The sequence below is a fragment of the Salvelinus alpinus genome, chromosome 2, assembly GCF_045679555.1.
Source record: "Salvelinus alpinus chromosome 2, SLU_Salpinus.1, whole genome shotgun sequence".
In the NCBI taxonomy this organism is placed as follows: Eukaryota; Metazoa; Chordata; class Actinopteri; order Salmoniformes; family Salmonidae; genus Salvelinus; species Salvelinus alpinus.
In genome coordinates this window covers 91176866-91198136 of record NC_092087.1, presented here as the reverse complement: position 1 = coordinate 91198136, position 21271 = coordinate 91176866, and the positions used below count along the sequence as shown (strand labels likewise).

Below are 21271 nucleotides of genomic sequence, written 5' to 3'. Positions count from 1 at the left end.
TGCCTGGTTCTAGGTGTAGGTCGAGGTTTAGCAGCACCAGGAGTAGGTATCTGCCTGGTTCTAGGTGTAGGTCGAGGTTTAGCAGCACCAGGAGTAAGTATCTGCCTGGTTCTAGGTGTAGGTCGAGGTTTAGCAGCACCAGGAGTAAGTATCTGCCTGGTTCTAGGTGTAGGTCGAGGTTTAGCAGCACCAGGAGTAAGTATCTGCCTGGTTCTAGGTGTAGGTCGAGGTTTAGCAGCACCAGGAGTAAGTATCTGCCTGGTTCTAGGTGTAGGTCGAGGTTTAGCAGCACCAGGAGTAAGTATCTGCCTGGTTCTAGGTGTAGGTCGAGGTTTAGCAGCACCAGGAGTAAGTATCTGCCTGGTTCTAGGTGTAGGTCGAGGTTTAGCAGCACCAGGAGTAAGTATCTGCCTGGTTCTAGGTGTAGGTCGAGGTTTAGCAGCACCAGGAGTAAGTATCTGCCTGGTTCTAGGTGTAGGTCGAGGTTTAGCAGCACCAGGAGTAAGTATCTGCCTGGTTCTAGGTGTAGGTCGAGGTTTAGCAGCACCAGGAGTAAGTATCTGCCTGGTTCTAGGTGTAGGTCGAGGTTTAGCAGCACCAGGAGTAAGTATCTGCCTGGTTCTAGGTGTAGGTCGAGGTTTAGCAGCACCAGGAGTAAGTATCTGCCTGGTTCTAGGTGTAGGTTGAGGTTTAGCAGCACCAGGAGTAAGTATCTGCCTGGTTCTAGGTGTAGGTCGAGGTTTAGCAGCACCAGGAGTAAGTATCTGCCTGGTTCTAGGTGTAGGTCGAGGTTTAGCAGCACCAGGAGTAAGTATCTGCCTGGTTCTAGGTGTAGGTCGAGGTTTAGCAGCACCAGGAGTAAGTATCTGCCTGGTTCTAGGTGTAGGTCGAGGTTTAGCAGCACCAGGAGTAAGTATCTGCCTGGTTCTAGGTGTAGGTCGAGGTTTAGCAGCACCAGGAGTAAGTATCTGCCTGGTTCTAGGTGTAGGTCGAGGTTTAGCAGCACCAGGAGTAAGTATCTGCCTGGTTCTAGGTGTAGGTCGAGGTTTAGCAGCACCAGGAGTAAGTATCTGCCTGGTTCTAGGTGTAGGTCGAGGTTTAGCAGCACCAGGAGTAAGTATCTGCCTGGTTCTAGGTGTAGGTTGAGGTTTAGCAGCACCAGGAGTAAGTATCTGCCTGGTTCTAGGTGTAGGTCGAGGTTTAGCAGCACCAGGAGTAAGTATCTGCCTGGTTCTAGGTGTAGGTCGAGGTTTAGCAGCACCAGGAGTAAGTATCTGCCTGGTTCTAGGTGTAGGTCGAGGTTTAGCAGCACCAGGAGTAAGTATCTGCCTGGTTCTAGGTGTAGGTTGAGGTTTAGCAGCACCAGGAGTAAGTATCTGCCTGGTTCTAGGTGTAGGTCGAGGTTTAGCAGCACCAGGAGTAAGTATCTGCCTGGTTCTAGGTGTAGGTCGAGGTTTAGCAGCACCAGGAGTAAGTATCTGCCTGGTTCTAGGTGTAGGTCGAGGTTTAGCAGCACCAGGAGTAAGTATCTGCCTGGTTCTAGGTGTAGGTCGAGGTTTAGCAGCACCAGGAGTAAGTATCTGCCTGGTTCTAGGTGTAGGTCGAGGTTTAGCAGCACCAGGAGTAAGTATCTGCCTGGTTCTAGGTGTAGGTCGAGGTTTAGCAGCACCAGGAGTAAGTATCTGCCTGGTTCTAGGTGTAGGTCGAGGTTTAGCAGCACCAGGAGTAAGTATCTGCCTGGTTCTAGGTGTAGGTCGAGGTTTAGCAGCACCAGGAGTAAGTATCTGCCTGGTTCTAGGTGTAGGTCGAGGTTTAGCAGCACCAGGAGTAAGTATCTGCCTGGTTCTAGGTGTAGGTCGAGGTTTAGCAGCACCAGGAGTAAGTATCTGCCTGGTTCTAGGTGTAGGTCGAGGTTTAGCAGCACCAGGAGTAAGTATCTGCCTGGTTCTAGGTGTAGGTCGAGGTTTAGCAGCACCAGGAGTAAGTATCTGCCTGGTTCTAGGTGTAGGTCGAGGTTTAGCAGCACCAGGAGTAAGTATCTGCCTGGTTCTAGGTGTAGGTCGAGGTTTAGCAGCACCAGGAGTAAGTATCTGCCTGGTTCTAGGTGTAGGTTGAGGTTTAGCAGCACCAGGTGTAAGTATCTGCCTGGTTCTAGGTGTAGGTCGAGGTTTAGCAGCACCAGGAGTAAGTATCTGCCTGGTTCTAGGTGTAGGTCGAGGTTTAGCAGCACCAGGAGTAAGTATCTGCCTGGTTCTAGGTGTAGGTCGAGGTTTAGCAGCACCAGGAGTAAGTATCTGCCTGGTTCTAGGTGTAGGTCGAGGTTTAGCAGCACCAGGAGTAAGTATCTGCCTGGTTCTAGGTGTAGGTCGAGGTTTAGCAGCACCAGGAGTAAGTATCTGCCTGGTTCTAGGTGTAGGTCGAGGTTTAGCAGCACCAGGAGTAAGTATCTGCCTGGTTCTAGGTGTAGGTCGAGGTTTAGCAGCACCAGGAGTAAGTATCTGCCTGGTTCTAGGTGTAGGTCGAGGTTTAGCAGCACCAGGAGTAAGTATCTGCCTGGTTCTAGGTGTAGGTCGAGGTTTAGCAGCACCAGGAGTAAGTATCTGCCTGGTTCTAGGTGTAGGTCGAGGTTTAGCAGCACCAGGAGTAAGTATCTGCCTGGTTCTAGGTGTAGGTCGAGGTTTAGCAGCACCAGGAGTAAGTATCTGCCTGGTTCTAGGTGTAGGTCGAGGTTTAGCAGCACCAGGAGTAAGTATCTGCCTGGTTCTAGGTGTAGGTCGAGGTTTAGCAGCACCAGGAGTAAGTATCTGCCTGGTTCTAGGTGTAGGTTGAGGTTTAGCAGCACCAGGAGTAAGTATCTGCCTGGTTCTAGGTGTAGGTCGAGGTTTAGCAGCACCAGGAGTAAGTATCTGCCTGGTTCTAGGTGTAGGTCGAGGTTTAGCAGCACCAGGAGTAAGTATCTGCCTGGTTCTAGGTGTAGGTCGAGGTTTAGCAGCACCAGGAGTAAGTATCTGCCTGGTTCTAGGTGTAGGTCGAGGTTTAGCAGCACCAGGAGTAAGTATCTGCCTGGTTCTAGGTGTAGGTCGAGGTTTAGCAGCACCAGGAGTAAGTATCTGCCTGGTTCTAGGTGTAGGTCGAGGTTTAGCAGCACCAGGAGTAAGTATCTGCCTGGTTCTAGGTGTAGGTCGAGGTTTAGCAGCACCAGGAGTAAGTATCTGCCTGGTTCTAGGTGTAGGTCGAGGTTTAGCAGCACCAGGAGTAAGTATCTGCCTGGTTCTAGGTGTAGGTCGAGGTTTAGCAGCACCAGGAGTAAGTATCTGCCTGGTTCTAGGTGTAGGTTGAGGTTTAGCAGCACCAGGATTAAGTATCTGCCTGGTTCTAGGTGTAGGTCGAGGTTTAGCAGCACCAGGAGTAAGTATCTGCCTGGTTCTAGGTGTAGGTCGAGGTTTAGCAGCACCAGGAGTAAGTATCTGCCTGGTTCTAGGTGTAGGTCGAGGTTTAGCAGCACCAGGAGTAAGTATCTGCCTGGTTCTAGGTGTAGATCGAGGTTTAGCAGCACCAGGAGTAAGTATCTGCCTGGTTCTAGGTGTAGGTTGAGGTTTAGCAGCACCAGGAGTAAGTATCTGCCTGGTTCTAGGTGTAGGTCGAGGTTTAGCAGCACCAGGAGTAAGTATCTGCCTGGTTCTAGGTGTAGGTCGAGGTTTAGCAGCACCAGGAGTAAGTATCTGCCTGGTTCTAGGTGTAGGTCGAGGTTTAGCAGCACCAGGAGTAAGTATCTGCCTGGTTCTAGGTGTAGGTCGAGGTTTAGCAGCACCAGGAGTAAGTATCTGCCTGGTTCTAGGTGTAGGTCGAGGTTTAGCAGCACCAGGAGTAAGTATCTGCCTGGTTCTAGGTGTAGGTTGAGGTTTAGCAGCACCAGGAGTAAGTATCTGCCTGGTTCTAGGTGTAGGTTGAGGTTTAGCAGCACCAGGAGTAAGTATCTGCCTGGTTCTAGGTGTAGGTCGAGGTTTAGCAGCACCAGGAGTAAGTATCTGCCTGGTTCTAGGTGTAGGTCGAGGTTTAGCAGCACCAGGAGTAAGTATCTGCCTGGTTCTAGGTGTAGGTCGAGGTTTAGCAGCACCAGGAGTAAGTATCTGCCTGGTTCTAGGTGTAGGTCGAGGTTTAGCAGCACCAGGAGTAAGTATCTGCCTGGTTCTAGGTGTAGGTCGAGGTTTAGCAGCACCAGGAGTAAGTATCTGCCTGGTTCTAGGTGTAGATCGAGGTTTAGCAGCACCAGGAGTAAGTATCTGCCTGGTTCTAGGTGTAGGTTGAGGTTTAGCAGCACCAGGAGTAAGTATCTGCCTGGTTCTAGGTGTAGGTCGAGGTTTAGCAGCACCAGGAGTAAGTATCTGCCTGGTTCTAGGTGTAGGTCGAGGTTTAGCAGCACCAGGAGTAAGTATCTGCCTGGTTCTAGGTGTAGGTCGAGGTTTAGCAGCACCAGGAGTAAGTATCTGCCTGGTTCTAGGTGTAGGTCGAGGTTTAGCAGCACCAGGAGTAAGTATCTGCCTGGTTCTAGGTGTAGGTCGAGGTTTAGCAGCACCAGGAGTAAGTATCTGCCTGGTTCTAGGTGTAGGTCGAGGTTTAGCAGCACCAGGAGTAAGTATCTGCCTGGTTCTAGGTGTAGGTCGAGGTTTAGCAGCACCAGGAGTAAGTATCTGCCTGGTTCTAGGTGTAGGTTGAGGTTTAGCAGCACCAGGAGTAAGTATCTGCCTGGTTCTAGGTGTAGGTCGAGGTTTAGCAGCACCAGGAGTAAGTATCTGCCTGGTTCTAGGTGTAGGTTGAGGTTTAGCAGCACCAGGAGTAAGTATCTGCCTGGTTCTAGGTGTAGGTCGAGGTTTAGCAGCACCAGGAGTAAGTATCTGCCTGGTTCTAGGTGTAGGTTGAGGTTTAGCAGCACCAGGAGTAAGTATCTGCCTGGTTCTAGGTGTAGGTCGAGGTTTAGCAGCACCAGGAGTAAGTATCTGCCTGGTTCTAGGTGTAGGTCGAGGTTTAGCAGCACCAGGAGTAAGTATCTGCCTGGTTCTAGGTGTAGGTCGAGGTTTAGCAGCACCAGGAGTAAGTATCTGCCTGGTTCTAGGTGTAGGTCGAGGTTTAGCAGCACCAGGAGTAAGTATCTGCCTGGTTCTAGGTGTAGGTCGAGGTTTAGCAGCACCAGGAGTAAGTATCTGCCTGGTTCTAGGTGTAGGTCGAGGTTTAGCAGCACCAGGAGTAAGTATCTGCCTGGTTCTAGGTGTAGGTCGAGGTTTAGCAGCACCAGGAGTAAGTATCTGCCTGGTTCTAGGTGTAGGTCGAGGTTTAGCAGCACCAGGAGTAAGTATCTGCCTGGTTCTAGGTGTAGGTTGAGGTTTAGCAGCACCAGGTGTAAGTATCTGCCTGGTTCTAGGTGTAGGTCGAGGTTTAGCAGCACCAGGAGTAAGTATCTGCCTGGTTCTAGGTGTAGGTCGAGGTTTAGCAGCACCAGGAGTAAGTATCTGCCTGGTTCTAGGTGTAGGTCGAGGTTTAGCAGCACCAGGAGTAAGTATCTGCCTGGTTCTAGGTGTAGGTTGAGGTTTAGCAGCACCAGGAGTAAGTATCTGCCTGGTTCTAGGTGTAGGTTGAGGTTTAGCAGCACCAGGAGTAAGTATCTGCCTGGTTCTAGGTGTAGGTCGAGGTTTAGCAGCACCAGGAGTAAGTATCTGCCTGGTTCTAGGTGTAGGTCGAGGTTTAGCAGCACCAGGAGTAAGTATCTGCCTGGTTCTAGGTGTAGGTCGAGGTTTAGCAGCACCAGGAGTAAGTATCTGCCTGGTTCTAGGTGTAGGTCGAGGTTTAGCAGCACCAGGAGTAAGTATCTGCCTGGTTCTAGGTGTAGGTCGAGGTTTAGCAGCACCAGGAGTAAGTATCTGCCTGGTTCTAGGTGTAGGTTGAGGTTTAGCAGCACCAGGAGTAAGTATCTGCCTGGTTCTAGGTGTAGGTCGAGGTTTAGCAGCACCAGGAGTAAGTATCTGCCTGGTTCTAGGTGTAGGTCGAGGTTTAGCAGCACCAGGAGTAAGTATCTGCCTGGTTCTAGGTGTAGGTCGAGGTTTAGCAGCACCAGGAGTAAGTATCTGCCTGGTTCTAGGTGTAGGTCGAGGTTTAGCAGCACCAGGAGTAAGTATCTGCCTGGTTCTAGGTGTAGGTCGAGGTTTAGCAGCACCAGGAGTAAGTATCTGCCTGGTTCTAGGTGTAGGTCGAGGTTTAGCAGCACCAGGAGTAAGTATCTGCCTGGTTCTAGGTGTAGGTCGAGGTTTAGCAGCACCAGGAGTAAGTATCTGCCTGGTTCTAGGTGTAGGTCGAGGTTTAGCAGCACCAGGAGTAAGTATCTGCCTGGTTCTAGGTGTAGGTCGAGGTTTAGCAGCACATGGAGTAAGTATCTGCCTGGTTCTAGGTGTAGGTCGAGGTTTAGCAGCACCAGGAGTAAGTATCTGCCTGGTTCTAGGTGTAGGTCGAGGTTTAGCAGCACCAGGAGTAAGTATCTGCCTGGTTCTAGGTGTAGGTCGAGGTTTAGCAGCACCAGGAGTAAGTATCTGCCTGGTTCTAGGTGTAGGTCGAGGTTTAGCAGCACCAGGAGTAAGTATCTGCCTGGTTCTAGGTGTAGGTCGAGGTTTAGCAGCACCAGGAGTAAGTATCTGCCTGGTTCTAGGTGTAGGTCGAGGTTTAGCAGCACCAGGAGTAAGTATCTGCCTGGTTCTAGGTGTAGGTCGAGGTTTAGCAGCACCAGGAGTAAGTATCTGCCTGGTTCTAGGTGTAGGTCGAGGTTTAGCAGCACCAGGAGTAAGTATCTGCCTGGTTCTAGGTGTAGGTCGAGGTTTAGCAGCACCAGGAGTAAGTATCTGCCTGGTTCTAGGTGTAGGTTGAGGTTTAGCAGCACCAGGAGTAAGTATCTGCCTGGTTCTAGGTGTAGGTCGAGGTTTAGCAGCACCAGGAGTAAGTATCTGCCTGGTTCTAGGTGTAGGTCGAGGTTTAGCAGCACCAGGAGTAAGTATCTGCCTGGTTCTAGGTGTAGGTCGAGGTTTAGCAGCACCAGGAGTAAGTATCTGCCTGGTTCTAGGTGTAGGTCGAGGTTTAGCAGCACCAGGAGTAAGTATCTGCCTGGTTCTAGGTGTAGGTCGAGGTTTAGCAGCACCAGGAGTAAGTATCTGCCTGGTTCTAGGTGTAGGTCGAGGTTTAGCAGCACCAGGAGTAAGTATCTGCCTGGTTCTAGGTGTAGGTTGAGGTTTAGCAGCACCAGGAGTAAGTATCTGCCTGGTTCTAGGTGTAGGTCGAGGTTTAGCAGCACCAGGAGTAAGTATCTGCCTGGTTCTAGGTGTAGGTTGAGGTTTAGCAGCACCAGGAGTAAGTATCTGCCTGGTTCTAGGTGTAGGTCGAGGTTTAGCAGCACCAGGAGTAAGTATCTGCCTGGTTCTAGGTGTAGGTTGAGGTTTAGCAGCACCAGGAGTAAGTATCTGCCTGGTTCTAGGTGTAGGTCGAGGTTTAGCAGCACCAGGAGTAAGTATCTGCCTGGTTCTAGGTGTAGGTCGAGGTTTAGCAGCACCAGGAGTAAGTATCTGCCTGGTTCTAGGTGTAGGTCGAGGTTTAGCAGCACCAGGAGTAAGTATCTGCCTGGTTCTAGGTGTAGGTCGAGGTTTAGCAGCACCAGGAGTAAGTATCTGCCTGGTTCTAGGTGTAGGTCGAGGTTTAGCAGCACCAGGAGTAAGTATCTGCCTGGTTCTAGGTGTAGGTCGAGGTTTAGCAGCACCAGGAGTAAGTATCTGCCTGGTTCTAGGTGTAGGTCGAGGTTTAGCAGCACCAGGAGTAAGTATCTGCCTGGTTCTAGGTGTAGGTCGAGGTTTAGCAGCACCAGGAGTAAGTATCTGCCTGGTTCTAGGTGTAGGTTGAGGTTTAGCAGCACCAGGTGTAAGTATCTGCCTGGTTCTAGGTGTAGGTCGAGGTTTAGCAGCACCAGGAGTAAGTATCTGCCTGGTTCTAGGTGTAGGTCGAGGTTTAGCAGCACCAGGAGTAAGTATCTGCCTGGTTCTAGGTGTAGGTCGAGGTTTAGCAGCACCAGGAGTAAGTATCTGCCTGGTTCTAGGTGTAGGTTGAGGTTTAGCAGCACCAGGAGTAAGTATCTGCCTGGTTCTAGGTGTAGGTTGAGGTTTAGCAGCACCAGGAGTAAGTATCTGCCTGGTTCTAGGTGTAGGTCGAGGTTTAGCAGCACCAGGAGTAAGTATCTGCCTGGTTCTAGGTGTAGGTCGAGGTTTAGCAGCACCAGGAGTAAGTATCTGCCTGGTTCTAGGTGTAGGTCGAGGTTTAGCAGCACCAGGAGTAAGTATCTGCCTGGTTCTAGGTGTAGGTCGAGGTTTAGCAGCACCAGGAGTAAGTATCTGCCTGGTTCTAGGTGTAGGTCGAGGTTTAGCAGCACCAGGAGTAAGTATCTGCCTGGTTCTAGGTGTAGGTCGAGGTTTAGCAGCACCAGGAGTAAGTATCTGCCTGGTTCTAGGTGTAGGTCGAGGTTTAGCAGCACCAGGAGTAAGTATCTGCCTGGTTCTAGGTGTAGGTCGAGGTTTAGCAGCACCAGGAGTAAGTATCTGCCTGGTTCTAGGTGTAGGTCGAGGTTTAGCAGCACCAGGAGTAAGTATCTGCCTGGTTCTAGGTGTAGGTCGAGGTTTAGCAGCACCAGGAGTAAGTATCTGCCTGGTTCTAGGTGTAGGTTGAGGTTTAGCAGCACCAGGAGTAAGTATCTGCCTGGTTCTAGGTGTAGGTCGAGGTTTAGCAGCACCAGGAGTAAGTATCTGCCTGGTTCTAGGTGTAGGTCGAGGTTTAGCAGCACCAGGAGTAAGTATCTGCCTGGTTCTAGGTGTAGGTCGAGGTTTAGCAGCACCAGGAGTAAGTATCTGCCTGGTTCTAGGTGTAGGTCGAGGTTTAGCAGCACATGGAGTAAGTATCTGCCTGGTTCTAGGTGTAGGTCGAGGTTTAGCAGCACCAGGAGTAAGTATCTGCCTGGTTCTAGGTGTAGGTCGAGGTTTAGCAGCACCAGGAGTAAGTATCTGCCTGGTTCTAGGTGTAGGTCGAGGTTTAGCAGCACCAGGAGTAAGTATCTGCCTGGTTCTAGGTGTAGGTCGAGGTTTAGCAGCACCAGGAGTAAGTATCTGCCTGGTTCTAGGTGTAGGTCGAGGTTTAGCAGCACCAGGAGTAAGTATCTGCCTGGTTCTAGGTGTAGGTCGAGGTTTAGCAGCACCAGGAGTAAGTATCTGCCTGGTTCTAGGTGTAGGTCGAGGTTTAGCAGCACCAGGAGTAAGTATCTGCCTGGTTCTAGGTGTAGGTCGAGGTTTAGCAGCACCAGGAGTAAGTATCTGCCTGGTTCTAGGTGTAGGTCGAGGTTTAGCAGCACCAGGAGTAAGTATCTGCCTGGTTCTAGGTGTAGGTCGAGGTTTAGCAGCACCAGGAGTAAGTATCTGCCTGGTTCTAGGTGTAGGTCGAGGTTTAGCAGCACCAGGAGTAAGTATCTGCCTGGTTCTAGGTGTAGGTCGAGGTTTAGCAGCACCAGGAGTAAGTATCTGCCTGGTTCTAGGTGTAGGTCGAGGTTTAGCAGCACCAGGAGTAAGTATCTGCCTGGTTCTAGGTGTAGGTCGAGGTTTAGCAGCACCAGGAGTAAGTATCTGCCTGGTTCTAGGTGTAGGTTGAGGTTTAGCAGCACCAGGAGTAAGTATCTGCCTGGTTCTAGGTGTAGGTTGAGGTTTAGCAGCACCAGGAGTAAGTATCTGCCTGGTTCTAGGTGTAGATCGAGGTTTAGCAGCACCAGGAGTAAGTATCTGCCTGGTTCTAGGTGTAGGTTGAGGTTTAGCAGCACCAGGAGTAAGTATCTGCCTGGTTCTAGGTGTAGGTTGAGGTTTAGCAGCACCAGGAGTAAGTATCTGCCTGGTTCTAGGTGTAGATCGAGGTTTAGCAGCACCAGGAGTAAGTATCTGCCTGGTTCTAGGTGTAGGTCGAGGTTTAGCAGCACCAGGAGTAAGTATCTGCCTGGTTCTAGGTGTAGGTCGAGGTTTAGCAGCACCAGGAGTAAGTATCTGCCTGGTTCTAGGTGTAGGTCGAGGTTTAGCAGCACCAGGAGTAAGTATCTGCCTGGTTCTAGGTGTAGGTCGAGGTTTAGCAGCACCAGGAGTAAGTATCTGCCTGGTTCTAGGTGTAGGTCGAGGTTTAGCAGCACCAGGAGTAAGTATCTGCCTGGTTCTAGGTGTAGGTCGAGGTTTAGCAGCACCAGGAGTAAGTATCTGCCTGGTTCTAGGTGTAGGTCGAGGTTTAGCAGCACCAGGAGTAAGTATCTGCCTGGTTCTAGGTGTAGGTCGAGGTTTAGCAGCACCAGGAGTAAGTATCTGCCTGGTTCTAGGTGTAGGTCGAGGTTTAGCAGCACCAGGAGTAAGTATCTGCCTGGTTCTAGGTGTAGGTCGAGGTTTAGCAGCACCAGGAGTAAGTATCTGCCTGGTTCTAGGTGTAGGTCGAGGTTTAGCAGCACCAGGAGTAAGTATCTGCCTGGTTCTAGGTGTAGGTCGAGGTTTAGCAGCACCAGGAGTAAGTATCTGCCTGGTTCTAGGTGTAGGTCGAGGTTTAGCAGCACCAGGAGTAAGTATCTGCCTGGTTCTAGGTGTAGGTCGAGGTTTAACAGCACCAGGAGTAAGTATCTGCCTGGTTCTAGGTGTAGGTCGAGGTTTAGCAGCACCAGGAGTAAGTATCTGCCTGGTTCTAGGTGTAGGTCGAGGTTTAGCAGCACCAGGAGTAAGTATCTGCCTGGTTCTAGGTGTAGGTCGAGGTTTAGCAGCACCAGGAGTAAGTATCTGCCTGGTTCTAGGTGTAGGTCGAGGTTTAGCAGCACCAGGAGTAAGTATCTGCCTGGTTCTAGGTGTAGGTCGAGGTTTAGCAGCACCAGGAGTAAGTATCTGCCTGGTTCTAGGTGTAGGTCGAGGTTTAGCAGCACCAGGAGTAAGTATCTGCCTGGTTCTAGGTGTAGGTCGAGGTTTAGCAGCACCAGGAGTAAGTATCTGCCTGGTTCTAGGTGTAGGTCGAGGTTTAGCAGCACCAGGAGTAAGTATCTGCCTGGTTCTAGGTGTAGGTCGAGGTTTAGCAGCACCAGGAGTAAGTATCTGCCTGGTTCTAGGTGTAGGTCGAGGTTTAGCAGCACCAGGAGTAAGTATCTGCCTGGTTCTAGGTGTAGGTCGAGGTTTAGCAGCACCAGGAGTAAGTATCTGCCTGGTTCTAGGTGTAGGTCGAGGTTTAGCAGCACCAGGAGTAAGTATCTGCCTGGTTCTAGGTGTAGGTCGAGGTTTAGCAGCACATGGAGTTTGTTTCTGTCTTTCCTGGACACACTTTATGGTTGCATTCCAGCCAATGTTCCCTGTTTAAATCTCACTGGGGTCATGTCCAATGTTCCCTGTTTAAATCTCACTGGGGTCATGTCCAATGTTCCCTGTTTAAATCCCACTGTGGTCATGTCCAATGTTCCCTGTTTAAATCTCACTGGGGTCATGTCCAATGTTCCCTGTTTAAATCCCACTGGGGTCATGTCCAATGTTCCCTGTTTAAATCTCACTGGGGTCATGTCCAATGTTCCCTGTTTAAATCCCACTGGGGGTCATGTCTAATGTTCCCTGTTTAAATCCCACTGGGGGTCATGTCCAATGTTTCCTGTTTAAATCCCACTGGGGTCATGATCCCTGTTTAAATCCCACTGGGGTCATGTCCAATGTTCCCTGTTTAAATCCCACTGGGGTCATGTCCAATGTTCCCTGTTTAAATCCCACTGGGGTCATGTCCAATGTTCCCTGTTTAAATCCCACTGGGGGTCATGTCCAATGTTCCCTGTTTAAATCTCACTGGGGTCATGTCCAATGTTCCCTGTTTAAATCTCACTGGGGTCATGTCCAATGTTCCCTGTTTAAATCCCACTGGGGTCATGTCCAATGTTCCCTGTTTAAATCTCACTGGGGTCATGTCCAATGTTCCCTGTTTAAATCCCACTGGGGTCATGTCCAATGTTCCCTGTTTAAATCCCACTGGGGTCATGTCCAATGTTCCCTGTTTAAATCCCACTGAGGTCATGTCCAATGTTCCCTGTTTAAATCCCACTGGGGTCATGTCCAATGTTCCCTGTTTAAATCCCACTGGGGGTCATGTCTAATGTTCCCTGTTTAAATCCCACTGGGGGTCATGTCCAATGTTTCCTGTTTAAATCCCACTGGGGTCATGATCCCTGTTTAAATCCCACTGGGGTCATGTCCAATGTTCCCTGTTTAAATCCCACTGGGGTCATGTCCAATGTTCCCTGTTTAAATCCCACTGGGGGTCATGTCCAATGTTCCCTGTTTAAATCTCACTGGGGTCATGTCCAATGTTCCCTGTTTAAATCTCACTGGGGTCATGTCCAATGTTCCCTGTTTAAATCCCACTGGGGTCATGTCCAATGTTCCCTGTTTAAATCCCACTGGGGTCATGTCCAATGTTCCCTGTTTAAATCCCACTGGGGTCATGTCCAATGTTCCCTGTTTAAATCCCACTGGGGTCATGTCCAATGTTCCCTGTTTAAATCCCACTGGGGTCATGTCCAATGTTCCCTGTTTAAATCCCACTGGGGTCATGTCCAATGTTCCCTGTTTAAATCCCACTGGGGTCATGTCCAATGTTCCCTGTTTAAATCCCACTGGGGTCATGTCCAATGTTCCCTGTTTAAATCCCACTGGGGTCATGTCCAATGTTCCCTGTTTAAATCTCACTGGGGTCATGTCCAATGTTCCCTGTTTAAATCCCACTGGGGGTCATGTCCAATGTTCCCTGTTTAAATCCCACTGGGGTCATGTCCAATGTTCCCTGTTTAAATCCCACTGGGGTCATGTCCAATGTTCCCTGTTTAAATCTCACTGGGGTCATGTCCAATGTTCCCTGTTTAAATCCCACTGGGGTCATGTCCAATGTTCCCTGTTTAAATCCCACTGGGGTCATGTCCAATGTTCCCTGTTTAAATCCCACTGGGGTCATGTCCAATGTTCCCTGTTTAAATCCCACTGGGGTCATGTCCAATGTTCCCTGTTTAAATCCCACTGAGGTCATGTCCAATGTTCCCTGTTTAAATCCCACTGGGGTCATGTCCAATGTTCCCTGTTTAAATCCCACTGGGGTCATGTCCAATGTTCCCTGTTTAAATCCCACTGGGGTCATGTCCAATGTTCCCTGTTTAAATCCCACTGGGGTCATGTCCAATGTTCCCTGTTTAAATCCCACTGGGGTCATGTCCAATGTCCCCTGTTTAAATCCCACTGGGGTCATGTCCAATGTTCCCTGTTTAAATCCCACTGGGGTCATGTCCAATGTTCCCTGTTTAAATCCCACTGGGGTCATGTCCAATGTTCCCTGTTTAAATCCCACTGGGGTCATGTCCAATGTTCCCTGTTTAAATCCCACTGGGGTCATGTCCAATGTTCCCTGTTTAAATCCCACTGGGGTCATGTCCAATGTTCCCTGTTTAAATCCCACTGGGGTCATGTCCAATGTTCCCTGTTTAAATCCCACTGGGGTCATGTCCAATGTTCCCTGTTTAAATCCCACTGGGGTCATGTCCAATGTTCCCTGTTTAAATCCCACTGGGGTCATGTCCAATGTTCCCTGTTTAAATCCCACTGGGGTCATGTCCAATGTTCCCTGTTTAAATCCCACTGGGGTCATGTCCAATGTTCCCTGTTTAAATCCCACTGGGGTCATGTCCAATGTTCCCTGTTTAAATCCCACTGGGGTCATGTCCAATGTTCCCTGTTTAAATCCCACTGGGGTCATGTCCAATGTTCCCTGTTTAAATCCCACTGGGGTCATGTCCAATGTTCCCTGTTTAAATCTCACTGGGGGTCATGTCCAATGTTCCCTGTTTAAATCCCACTGGGGTCATGTCCAATGTTCCCTGTTTAAATCTCACTGGGGGTCATGTCCAATGTTCCCTGTTTAAATCCCACTGGGGTCATGTCCAATGTTCCCTGTTTAAATCTCACTGGGGGTCATGTCCAATGTTCCCTGTTTAAATCCCACTGGGGTCATGTCCAATGTTCCCTGTTTAAATCTCACTGGTGTCATGTCCAATGTTCCCTGTTTAAATCCCACTGTGGTCATGTCCAATGTTCCCTGTTTAAATCCCACTGGGGTCATGTCCAATGTTCCCTGTTTAAATCACACTGGGGTCATGTCCAATGTTCCCTGTTTAAATCTCACTGGGGTCATGTCCAATGTTCCCTGTTTAAATCCCACTGGGGTCATGTCCAATGTTCCCTGTTTAAATCTCACTGGGGTCATGTCCAATGTTCCCTGTTTAAATCTCACTGGGGTCATGTCCAATGTTCCCTGTTTAAATCTCACTGGGGTCATGTCCAATGTTCCCTGTTTAAATCCCACTGGGGGTCATGTCCAATGTTCCCTGTTTAAATCCCACTGGGGGTCATGTCCAATGTTCCCTGTTTAAATCCCACTGGGGGTCATGTCCAATGTTCCCTGTTTAAATCTCACTGGGGGTCATGTCCAATGTTCCCTGTTTAAATCTCACTGTAAATCGTTCAATGTTCCCTGTTTAAATAGACAGTAGCCAATAGGCTGTACCATCAGGTGGGGTTCAATGCAGGCCTACAGTAACCTATAGGTGGTGTTTAATGCAGGGCTACAGTAACCTATAGGTGGTGTTCAATGCAGGCCTACAGTAACCTATAGGTGGTGTTCAATGCAGGCCTACAGTATCCTATAGGTGGTGTTCAATGCAGGGCTACAGTAACCTATAGGTGGGGTTCAATGCAGGCCTACAGTAACCTATAGGTGGTGTTCAATGCAGGCCTACAGTAACCTATAGGTGGTGTTCAATGCAGGCCTACAGTAACCTATAGGTGGGGTTCAATGCAGGCCTACAGTAACCTATAGGTGGTGTTTAATGCAGGCCTACAGTAACCTATAGGTGGTGTTCAATGCAGGCCTACAGTAACCTATAGGTGGTGTTTAATGCAGGCCTACAGTAACCTATAGGTGGTGTTTAATGCAGGGCTACAGTAACCTGTAGGTGGGGTTCAATGCAGGCCTACAGTAACCTATAGGTGGTGTTCAATGCAGGCCTACAGTAACCTATAGGTGGTGTTTAATGCAGGCCTACAGTAACCTATAGGTGGTGTTCAATGCAGGCCTACAGTAACCTATAGGTGGTGTTCAATGCAGGCCTACAGTAACCTATAGGTGGTGTTTAATGCAGGGCTACAGTAACCTATAGGTGGTGTTTAATGCAGGCCTACAGGTGGTGTTTAATGCAGGCCTACAGGTGGTGTTTAATGCAGGGCTACAGTAACCTATAGGTGGTGTTTAATGCAGGCCTACAGTAACCTATAGGTGGTGTTCAATGCAGGCCTACAGTAACCTATAGGTGGTGTTCAATGCAGGCCTACAGTAACCTATAGGTGGTGTTTAATGCAGGCCTACAGGTGGTGTTCAATGCAGGCCTACAGTATCCTATAGGTGGTGTTTAATGCAGGTGTACAGTAACCTATAGGTGGTGTTCAATGCAGGCCTACAGTAACCTATAGGTGGGGTTTAATGCAGGCCTACAGTAACCTATAGGTGGTGTTTAATGCAGGCCTACAGTAACCTATAGGTGGTGTTTAATGCAGGCCTACAGTAACCTATAGGTGGTGTTTAATGCAGGCCTACAGTAACCTATAGGTGGTGTTCAATGCAGGCCTACAGTAACCTATAGGTGGTGTTTAATGCAGGCCTACAGGTGGTGTTTAATGCAGGGCTACAGTAACCTATAGGTGGTGTTTAATGCAGGGCTACAGTAACCTATAGGTGGTGTTTAATGCAGGCCTACAGGTGGTGTTTAATGCAGGCCTACAGTATCCTATAGGTGGTGTTTAATGCAGGGCTACAGTAACCTATAGGTGGGGTTCAATGCAGGGCTACAGTAACCTATAGGTGGTGTTTAATGCAGGCCTACAGTAAACTATAGGTGGTGTTTAATGCAGACCTACAGTAACCTATAGGTGGTGTTTAATGCAGGCCTACAGGTGGTGTTTAATGCAGGGCTACAGTAACCTACAGGTGGTGTTTAATGCAGGGCTACAGTAACCTATAGGTGGGGTTCAATGCAGGTCTACAGTAACCTATAGGTGGGGTTTAATGCAGGGCTACAGTAACCTATAGGTGGTGTTTAATGCAGGGCTACAGTAACCTATAGGTGGGGTTCAATGCAGGCCTACAGGTGGTGTTTAATGCAGGGCTACAGTAACCTACAGGTGGTGTTTAATGCAGGGCTACAGTAACCTATAGGTGGGGTTCAATGCAGGCCTACAGTAACCTATAGGTGGTGTTCAATGCAGGCCTACAGTAACCTATAGGTGGTGTTCAATGCAGGCCTACAGTAACCTATAGGTGGTGTTTAATGCAGGCCTACAGGTGGGGTTAAATGCAGGCCTACAGTAACCTATAGGTGGTGTTTAATGCAGGCCTACAGGTGGGGTTAAATGCAGGCCTACATTCCATGAGACTGGCTCTGCCTACAACAAAATCAGACTCAATCTTGCAAAGTTAAGATTTGTTTGGTTGCGTTGAAAAGGGGCTGATAAGTTGATTGAATCAGAGAGAGAAACGTTAATCTATATAGTACAAACTAATGGGGGTGAAGTCCAATCTCTTGAGTCTGGCTGGCATTTCTTCTGCTCTGGAGGAGGTGAGTGGCCACACAGCCTAGAGGGAACAGGAAGTTGACTTGACAGTGGTCATGTGGCTTTCGATTAAAGTGCAAAATGGCATGTATTGTTATCAAAGAGTTGTTGCATGTGTCTGATGGTCACACGTGACTAGAGTTGTCAGACTTGTTGTAGTAGTACTGCCATCTGAGGTCCTTTACCATCAAATCCACTTGAACGCCCCTCTCTTCTGTGTGTAGCTACGTGATGCGTATGAAGGAGTACGAGCGGGAGCGACGGCTGCAGATGAGGAAGAAGAGGGTGGAGGAAGTCCAGGCAGCTTGAGCTTCATCATCATGACCTCTAACCCCCGACCCCTCTGTGTACATACCTGCTGCTCTCCACAATAAAGACCTTTTGAGCTCCACTACTCTACCGCTGAGCCATCCGTCTCTCTGTTTCCTGCTACGTTACGAGCCTGGGAACCACACGGGGAGGGACCTACCCCAATTTGTCCAATAGAAACGCTTATTTTTTTTGAATACACCCCAGGTAGTAGGAGGGGAGAGGTGTGCATCATAGCAGGGTCTGAGCCAGCTATCTATTTGACAGTGGGTTGTGGACAATGCAGCTTTTAAAGGCGATGTTCCCACGTTTGTAGTAGAGATCTCATTCACGCTGCATATGTCGGTTCAATCGGAAAAATGCCTTTAAAAGCGGCATTGTCGACAACCCCCGCGGTCTAACTGAATCCCGGCCAAACATTTAGGCCCGGATGCAATCAGATCGCGTGCCAACCAGCGTTGGCCGGAGGTGTAACTACAGCAGGAGCTGCTATTGACAAACCCCTTATCTGTGCTGTGTTAGACAGTGTAGGCTCTATCAGGGTAAGAATGACTCTGTTAGGCTAAGGCATGTTTTCATTTGAATGAGGGGATTTCTGCCTTCCAGTCTAATTCAAGTGTTTGATCTTTAACACGGCTGAATGGGATTTTGTTGCATCCAATGGGACTGTCCGTGACGGCGTTAACCGGCCTTATCGCACGGCGCTGCTTGGGGATTTGACCGCTCTTAACGCAGTTCCACCTCTGACACCGCCCAGACATCTGCTATCGCCAGTTAATGCTGGATCTGATTGAATCAAGGTTAGTTTATCACTAGCCCTGCCTGTGCTACATTCAACGGGGTGAAAAGAGTCTCTGAGAACTACTGATCTAGGATCAGGTTAGCCTTTTATTTCATAATGATTAGAAGAGGGCAGCTGATCCTAGATCATATGGACATGTGCACTCTGTCTGGTCATTCAGGATGACACCATCTTTCCCTCTGCTGACAGTAGCTCTGCTACAATCTAGATCCATCAACTGATTGAAAAGAATCTGAATTTAGTGTCTCATTCCGTCCCCATCACAGGCTGGGTTTAGACAGGCAGCCCAATTCTGATTTCTCACTCATTTGTCATTGGAGCAATAAGAAGTGAGATTGGTCAAAAGACCAATTTGTGTGGGGGGGGGAAATCACAATTGGTCTGCCTGTGTAAACGCAGCCTTAGATATGCATTACATTTAGTGTTCTATTGTATCATATAGCCCCCCATCTCCAGTGTGGTGTATTAGTCTAGCAACAGTAGCCTATATCATCAAGACATGGTTTTAACTAAATGACTTCTAATGAAAGTTCCAACAGAGCGACCAAAAGCACATCATGGTTTATTTCCCCATTTCTTCCCCTATGTAGTGCACTACTTTTAACCAGAGGGCCCTGTAGTAGTGTACCATTTGAGACACGCGAGACTGTCAGTCAGGTTATTAAACAGACAAAACACTCAGATAAGAAAAATAACAATAGCCAATCAAAAGTGGGTTGAGGAGCGTTGTTAGGCGGGAAAGCATAGTATAAGACAAGTCTCCTCAAAATGTTTGGGGGGGTTAAGTGTTATTAATTGGAGGGTGGGGGGGGGGTAGGGTTCTCATTCCAGGTCAGTCCAGTGTAGAGTAGGTTTGGGTGTGTCTCCATTCTTCTCTGGAGGATGGGGGTCTCTAGAGGACGAAGGGGAGGATGGGCGAGCGAAGGGGAGGGTAGTCCCGGAACTCTTTCAGGTAGCTGCGGTGTTTCCCCTTGGCCCACACCGTCATCTGGATGAAGCCCACCGCCGTGAAGAAAGCCACCGGCAGACACTGAGTCATCAAGGTGAAGCCAAACCACGAGCCCAGCTACAGGAGAGGAGAGCTGCTGTTACACACATACTGTTATATCACACACACTACAGGTGGCTATGAGCAGACACTGAGTCATCAAGGTGAAGCCAAACCACGAGCCCAGCTACAGGAGAGGAGAGCTGCTGTTACACACATACTGTTATATCACACACACTAAAGGTGGCTATGAGCAGACACTACATGGGAGAAAGAGAACGATGGTGTCACACACACATCATAATGTGGATGTTGATTAAGGCAGCCCCCCCGCACCTCTGATTCAGAGGGGTTGGGTTAAATGTGGAAGACATTTCAGTTGAATGCATTCAGTTGTATAACTGACCAGGTATCCAACCCAGTTTCCTATACACTAGAATTTCACTGCCAACTTCTGCCACTAGGTGGCCATGAGCCTAACTAGTACATTGAGAGAGACATGATACACACTGTTCCTCCTAACCAGCAGAGGGCAGCATCACCCTGGACTAAATACAGGGTGACATTGATCTTTGCATTTTCCCCACTAATGGTTAGGATTAGTGGAGGAGAAGCTGATCCTAGATCTGTGCCTAGGGGTCTAAGACTCACCTCGTAGGTGTAGTTGGGACAGGAGACCAGCAGGAAGATCCAGGTGAAGGGGTTCTTAGTGGGGTAGGGGATCTTCCTGGTCTTAGATCCTGATGGAGACAGACGGAGGGAGAGTTTATTGTGGGCTACTGTTTTGTAGCATACAGAAAACAGTGTGTCTGTTGAATTGATTGATGTGTTCTGATGTTTGCATATTCAATAGGAGTGTGTACCTGGTGGGCGGAGGTTCCGCAGGGCGATATGGATGGAGAAGTTACCAACCTGACAGAACTGAGAAGATAGCATCTACTAAATAACCATTTACTATGATATTGTTCTATTACTATAGTTTATAGGATGAGTAGAGTACATTAAAAGTAGAGCAGATTATAGTAGAGCATAGAACAGTAGAGTCTTACCAGAAAGATGATGAGGGCAATCCTGACCTGCTGCTCACCATAGATTGCTGAAAAGACAAGGGTGGTTAATATAGTAGCGTACTCGCTAGGTGGTGTATATAGAGGGTGGTTAATATAGTAGCGTACTCGCTAGGTGGTGTATATAGAGGGTGGTTAATATAGTAGCGTACTCACTAGGTGGTGTATATAGAGGGTGGTTAATATAGTAGCGTACTCACTAGGTGGTGTATACAGAGGGTGGTTAATATAGTAGCGTACTCGCTAGGTGGTGTATACAGAGGGTGGTTAATATAGTAGCGTACTCGCTAGGTGGTGTATACAGAGGGTGGTTAATATAGTAGCGTACTCGCTAGGTGGTGTATACAGAGGGTGGTTAATATAGTAGCGTACTCGCTAGGTGGTGTATACAGAGGGTGGTTAATATAGTAGCGTACTCGCTAGGTGGTGTATATAGAGGGTGGTTAATATAGTAGCGTACTCGCTAGGTGGTGTATACAGAGGGTGGTTAATATAGTAGCGTACTCGCTAGGTGGTGTATACAGAGGGTGGTTAATATAGTAGCGTACTCACTAGGTGGTGTATACAGAGGGTGGTTAATATAGTAGCGTACTCACTAGGTGGTGTATACAGAGGGTGGTTAATATAGTAGCGTACTCACTAGGGGGTGTATACAGAGGGTGGTTAATATAGTAGGCCATCCAGGCAGCAAAGCCCCAGTAGTAGGTGCAGTTCTGGAACACAGGAACACAGAACACACTGTATCACACACAAGCTTCATCCCAAATTGCACCCTATTCCCTTTATAGTGCGCTACCTTTTAACCAGGGCCCATTACCCTATCCACTATATAGTGCACTACTTTTGACCAGAATCATATGGGCCCTGGTCAAAAGTAGCACATTACATAGGAAATAGGGAGCTAATTAGGATGCGGACCCCAGAATCTCTCAACAGGTTCAAAGGTCACCCTGGGTTGAAGAGACAGGCTAGGGTTCCCCAGATGAGGTAAGTGTAAGGTGATACACCATCAAGATGAGGTAAGAGGGCAACTAAGGCTGTGGTGTGTGTCAGAGAGAGTCAGTGAGTGTGTGTTATGAATGCGCGTGTGTGTGCGTCAGTGTGTGTGTGTGCATGCGTCAGTGTGTGTGTGTCACCTTGAAGATGTTGCGTAGCGGCATGGTCCCGTGGGAGAAGCGATGGACAAACAGGGTCTCCAGAAGTCTCTTCAGGTAATGGAAGGAGTGACACATACAGGCTAGACTGGGATCACACACACACACAAACTACATTACCCAACACGCACCAGGATACTCACCATAGAAACCAAAGACAATGGTTCTCTTTATTCCTGCCATTCGTAGTTCAATGA

General features: G+C 48.7%; 2 protein-coding genes across 4 annotated transcripts in view; one reads left to right on the top strand and one right to left on the bottom strand.

The window, feature by feature from the left end:
- The window catches only part of LOC139568237 (NADH dehydrogenase [ubiquinone] 1 beta subcomplex subunit 7-like), a 20528-nt gene extending 3375 nt beyond the window's left edge, over positions 1-17153 (top strand). The window contains exon 3 of the mRNA XM_071389989.1: positions 16979-17153. Coding sequence (XP_071246090.1) covers positions 16979-17063 — 85 coding nt within the window. The 3' untranslated portion in view covers positions 17064-17153. The remainder of the gene's footprint in view (positions 1-16978) is intronic.
- Positions 17154-18410: 1257 nt separating this feature from the next.
- The window catches only part of LOC139568236 (very-long-chain enoyl-CoA reductase), a 45015-nt gene continuing 42154 nt past the window's right edge, over positions 18411-21271 (bottom strand). For 2 of the 3 annotated variants that reach the window (XM_071389987.1, XM_071389986.1), the window contains 6 exons: positions 21057-21162; positions 20561-20633; positions 19903-19949; positions 19717-19774; positions 19505-19593; positions 18411-18931 (listed from right to left, as the gene is read on the bottom strand). In XM_071389987.1, the coding sequence (XP_071246088.1) occupies positions 18758-18931; positions 19505-19593; positions 19717-19774; positions 19903-19949; positions 20561-20633; positions 21057-21162 (547 nt within the window). In that variant the 3' untranslated portion in view covers positions 18411-18757. The other variant, XM_071389988.1, reaches the window with a different exon arrangement.